Source organism: Gadus morhua, unplaced genomic scaffold (genome assembly GCF_902167405.1).
Source record: "Gadus morhua unplaced genomic scaffold, gadMor3.0, whole genome shotgun sequence".
In the NCBI taxonomy this organism is placed as follows: domain Eukaryota; kingdom Metazoa; phylum Chordata; class Actinopteri; order Gadiformes; family Gadidae; genus Gadus; species Gadus morhua.
In genome coordinates, this window is record NW_021964131.1 from 10,215 (window position 1) to 15,214 (window position 5,000).

Below are 5,000 nucleotides of genomic sequence, written 5' to 3' on the forward strand. Positions count from 1 at the left end.
CCCCCCCCCCCCCCCCCCCCCCCCCCCCCCCCCCCCCCCCCCCCCCCCCCCCCCCCCCCCCCCCCCCCCCCCCCCCCCCCCCCCCCCCCCCCCCCCCCCCCCCCCCCCCCCCCCCCCCCCCCCTGTCTTTTGGTTTTTTTTATCCACTTTGTACGTTGACCCGCCTACTTTTTATGTTCCAATAAAAAGTGACACGCTGTTGAGATAACCCTTGTCCTGTGGTCTTTACTATGGGTGGGGACTGGGGGCTTTCAGTCTGTCCTGTGGTCTTTACTATGGGTGGGGGCTATCCGTCTGTCCTGTGGTCGAGTCTGACACTCAATGTACACACTTGTATGTTGTGCGTCCTTGCACTTAAAAATATAAGCTAGTTGTGTAGTAGCTTACCCGAGCTGTTTGTTGTGTCCGGGGAATGCGTTACCGAACGATTGTTGGAGCTTGATACTTGGCAAGAGAAACAAGAAACAATATATCGCTGTCAGTACAGTAAAGATATTCATAGAACCAAGTGCCAAGCACACAATACCAAGTTCTGTTTTTAAGTGCCAGGATGTACAACATAAAATAAGTGCATACGTTAAGTGTCTTTGGAGTCAAACATGCATATCTAAGAAGTAGAGGGGACTTTAGGTATTAAGCATCATCATAAATCTGAAAAAGACAAGGTTAAACAAAAGGAAATCGCATGAAAGTTGTACTCCAAATATAAACAGGGCCCAACTCTATTTTTGAATGAAGCCTCATTCATCGTATCACACCCCCGCGCTGGTACCAAGTTACGCCACATCGCTACCATAGGCTGCGACCGTTACAAATGAACGGCGGAGAAATGGCCACAGTAACCGGTTCTGGAAACGAAAAACCAGATTTCTGTGTCAGCAGGAGAGCATGAGAGAGACGGTTCACTCGAGCGAGGGACTGATCCTTGTCTGTGTGCACTGGCAGTGATATGTGAGCTCTTATAGTCTTCCTAGTATGTGTGTGGGGGGGGGGGGGGGGTTTGGGGGTGTCCCTGCGCCCCACCACAGACAGGTGATTAATAAACATTAAACAATCCTGTCCCTCCCAAACACCCCAGAATCTGACGGAACAGGCAGCATATGTTTGCCTAAGGGCGCGGGCAGAGTGGCAGATCCAGCGAGGGGAGGGAGAGAGAGAGGGAGGGGAGGGAGAGAGAGTCCCGCTGAGTGGCGGAGGGGGGGGGGGAGGAGGGGAAGAGAGGGCGGAGGAGGAACGGAAGAGTGAGGTGAGGCAGGTATAAAGACAGAGGGGGGTGTGTGTGTGTTGTGTGAAAGGGGGTCTATAGGGTGAGAGACGGTACATAAGGGGTGAAATCCCAGGAAGAGGTTTTACCCCTATTTGGAGCGATGTAATGATACTGTGTGTTGCTGTGCCCTTATGTGTGCGTTAGTGCATGTGTGTTGCATGTTTCTATATATGTGTTTGTGTGTTTGTTTTTGTGTATGTTTAGGTGTGTGTTTGTGTGTGACAGAGGAGTTAGTGTAACAGTGTAACTGTTCGATGACATATGGGCTGAGACCTCCCGTGTGTGTGTGTGTGTGCGTGTGCGTGTGTGTGTGTGTGTCGGGTGTCACGCCAGTCTCCCCTGATCTCCCCCGTCTAAAAGGGGGGGGGGGGGTGGGGGTTGTTGCCGCGGTTCCCTCCCCTCTCCCACTGCAGCTGGTGGAGACGTCGTCTCACCGGGGATGATGGCTCCTCCCCCCTCCTCCCCCCAGGATCCAGGCGTAAATGGGCCCTGCATTTTGAGTGGCCCCTTGGGGCACACACCCAGGCAGCGGTAATTGTTATTTTGTTTTAAGTGGGATCCTGATGCTCGCTCACGTGAGCGAGAGACATGGAGACTCAGTGAGAGAGAGAGAGAGAGAGAGAGAGAGAGAGAGAGAGAGAGAGAGAGAGAGGGAGAGAGGGAGAGAGAAGAGAGAGAGAGAGAGAGAGAGAGAGAGAGAGAGAGAGAGAGAGAGAGAGACATGTTGACTTGGAGAGAGAGAGAGAGAGAGAGAGAGAGAGAGAGAGAGAGAGAGAGAGAGAGAGAGAGAGAGAGAGACAGAGACATGTTGACTTGGAGAGAGAGAGAGAGAGAATACGGAGCGACCAAGAGAACTTATGAGGAAGAGTGTAAAGAGAGAGAGAGGGAGAGTTTAAAAATTATGGAGAGAGAATGAGGAGAGAGCGAGAGCGAGAAAATGTACGGAGAGGAGAGACAGAGCAGATGGAGAGGGGAGATGAGTTGTAGTAACACACACACAAAGTGAGTGTGTAAGTAAGGGGTAAGGTGTAGGGCAAGGTGCTGCCCTGACAGAGTTCCTTCGAGCAAGGCACAGAGCTGCTCCCAGCTGGTGTGACCTGAACTCCTGGTCAGAGCGTTGAACCTACAGCTTCTGTGAGATGCAACACATCAGCTCCCCCTGGTAGAGTCCCTAAGGAGGTGGACTTTAACTTTTCGTTACTCAACCTTACCTCATTTGACTCAAACAACCACGGAATCCACGCGGAATCAATCAGCTCTTCATTCTTTAATAATATATTACATTTATGCCGTAATACAACAATAATGACATTAATAATAACAAAATTAACATACACAGACGGTACAAAATGATTTCTTTCTTTTCCTTTTAAGTTACCCACACGTTTCCCTCCCCCACCCCCGGAATAAAGAAATAAAATAACTTCTTTAGCTGCCTATGACTTTAAAACGCCAAGTAAAAATAAATTACAAAATCCCCTCTCAGTTCACTGTATACTGTTCACCCAGCAGGGGTTAGGTTGACTCTGAACAGGAGGGGTAAGTCAGGAATCAGGTTCATTCAGAACCTTGAAATCAAGAGATCTGGTTCAAGCACTTGGAATCAGGGACTTCTGATTCAGGAGCTAAGAATCATGAGCTCGAATTCATGAACCCAGAATCATGTCTTCTGATTCAGGGACCCAGAATCATCAGTTCTAATTCAGGAACCCAGAGTCAAGGAGAGTTCCAGAGTTCTGACTCAGGTACCGAAAATCAGGAAGGAGAGAAAAGCCAGAATGATAATTTATGTGTCTCAGATATGGCTCTTGAGACCGCGTACGTGGCAGGAAGCATATGTCAGGGGGGGGGGGGGTGTTCTAAAACCAGGAAGTCTCTCAAAGTCATTCGGGCCAGCACACATAGAAAGGTCAATGTCTCCCGTGTGTTTCGAGCCATGGCGCGCTACACGATACAAAAACCAGATCACACCCCCACCTCCATCCCATCCTCCTCCTCCTCCTCCTCCTCCTCCTCCTCCGACCGCAGTGCATTGTGGGAGGTAAACATCTCACGTCCATGTGCTTTTTTTTTTTTTACTCTTTTTCTTTTCTGCAGAGGAGGATCAAAAACAAATGTCCATCCTCGTTCTCCTCCCCTTCCTCCTCTCTTCCTCCTGCTTCTCCTCCTCCTCCTCCTCCTCCATCTATTTCCGGTGCTTGACCTCCTTGTCGCCGTGGTGACCCTTGCCCCCGCCCTCGCCCTTGTCCAGCACCTTGACGGCCTCCAGCAGGTAGCTCTGGAAGGCGGAGAGCGCGGCGCAGATGGCGGGCGTGCCAAAGCCGTGCGTGAGCAGGCTGAAGTGCGTGAGGCTGCCCTGCACGGTGGGCTCCAGGCAGGGGGTGGGCCGGCTGCCCCCCAGTGGGGACCGGTCCTGGGACATCAGGTCCATGAACTCCTTGCAGATCTCCCTGGAGGGGGAGGGAGAGAGGAGAGGAGGGGAGGGGTGAGGAGGTTTGATTGGTACTTGAATATTGGTACTTTGATTGGTACTTGAACATTCTATATATATTTTTAAAAAATAATCCTTTTCTCATTTAGTTTTTGTCTTAAAAAGCACTTAATTTGAGAGCCTCTACCCCAATTTCGTTGCACTTTGTGCAATGACAATAAAGAGATTCTGATTCTGATATGAGGGTGCAAGGATGGTGGGACTCGTAGCCAAAGAGTTCTGGGTTCAGACCAAATGTCCAAAGTCTACCGGTCGCTGTCCTTGAGACGGATGCGCAATTTGGTCTATCGTGATGTCTGCCTCTTTCTGCATCGTCTCCCCCTGTGTGTTTGTGTCCCTCACTCTTGCTGTATCGCTCTCAATATGCATGACAGACCGACAGATAGACACGGTGTGTGTGACTTTATTCTCACTATGTGTGACTGTGGTAGGTATTGCAAAGATCATACGGATTGACCTCAATGTCTTATACATCTGCACATTGGATCATAGAAGACAGACAGACGGATATACTTATAGATGAACAGGCAGGATATGGACGAGGGGACGGACAGACAGAGAAACAGAGAGAGACAGACAGTAAGAGGGACAGACAGATGGGAAGAGAGACAGAAAGACAATCAGAGAGACAGAGGGACAAACAAAGACAGACAGACAAAGACAGACAGACAGACAGACAGACAGACAGACAGACAGACAGACAGACAGACAGACAGACAGACAGACAGACAGACGGATGGATGAATGGACAGTCAGACAGACAGAGGGTCCGACAGACAGATAATCAGACAGAAAGCCAGGCAGACGGATAGATGATGGATGGAGCGACAGTCACAGGGGTGGGGGGGGGGGGGGGTCCTCACTTGGTGGCCAGCAGCATGCTGCGGCGGGGGGGCAGCTGCTCGGGGTCGCTGCGCCGCACCAGGAACTCTGCGGTCGCCCGGGCAGGGAACTCCGTCTCACACACGTAGCCGAAGTCCCTCGCCAGGTGGACCGCCTCGCCTGGACACCGGAGAGACCAGAGAGCAATTAGCATTACAATTAGTATTACAATTACATTTACAATTACAATTAGGGCATTTAGCAGACGCTTTTATCCAAAGCGACTGTGTCAATGTGTGTATTGACATCGGTTAATACACACATTGACACACCGACGGCAGAGTCAACCATGCAAGGCGACAGCCAGCTCGTCAGGAGCAGTCAGGGTTAAGTGTCTTGCTCAGGGACACATCAACACTC

General features: G+C 50.8%; 1 protein-coding gene across 1 annotated transcript in view; it reads right to left on the reverse strand.

Moving 5' to 3' along the window:
• Window positions 1–3,423: 3,423 nt before the first annotated feature.
• Window positions 3,424–5,000, reverse strand: part of LOC115539059 (transcription factor AP-2-epsilon) — a 5,495-nt gene continuing 3,918 nt past the window's right edge. Inside the window, exons 4-5 of the mRNA XM_030350263.1 lie at window positions 4,622–4,760; window positions 3,424–3,717 (exon numbers count right to left, since the gene is read on the reverse strand). Coding sequence (XP_030206123.1) covers window positions 3,453–3,717; window positions 4,622–4,760 — 404 coding nt within the window. The 3' untranslated portion in view covers window positions 3,424–3,452. The remainder of the gene's footprint in view (window positions 3,718–4,621; window positions 4,761–5,000) is intronic.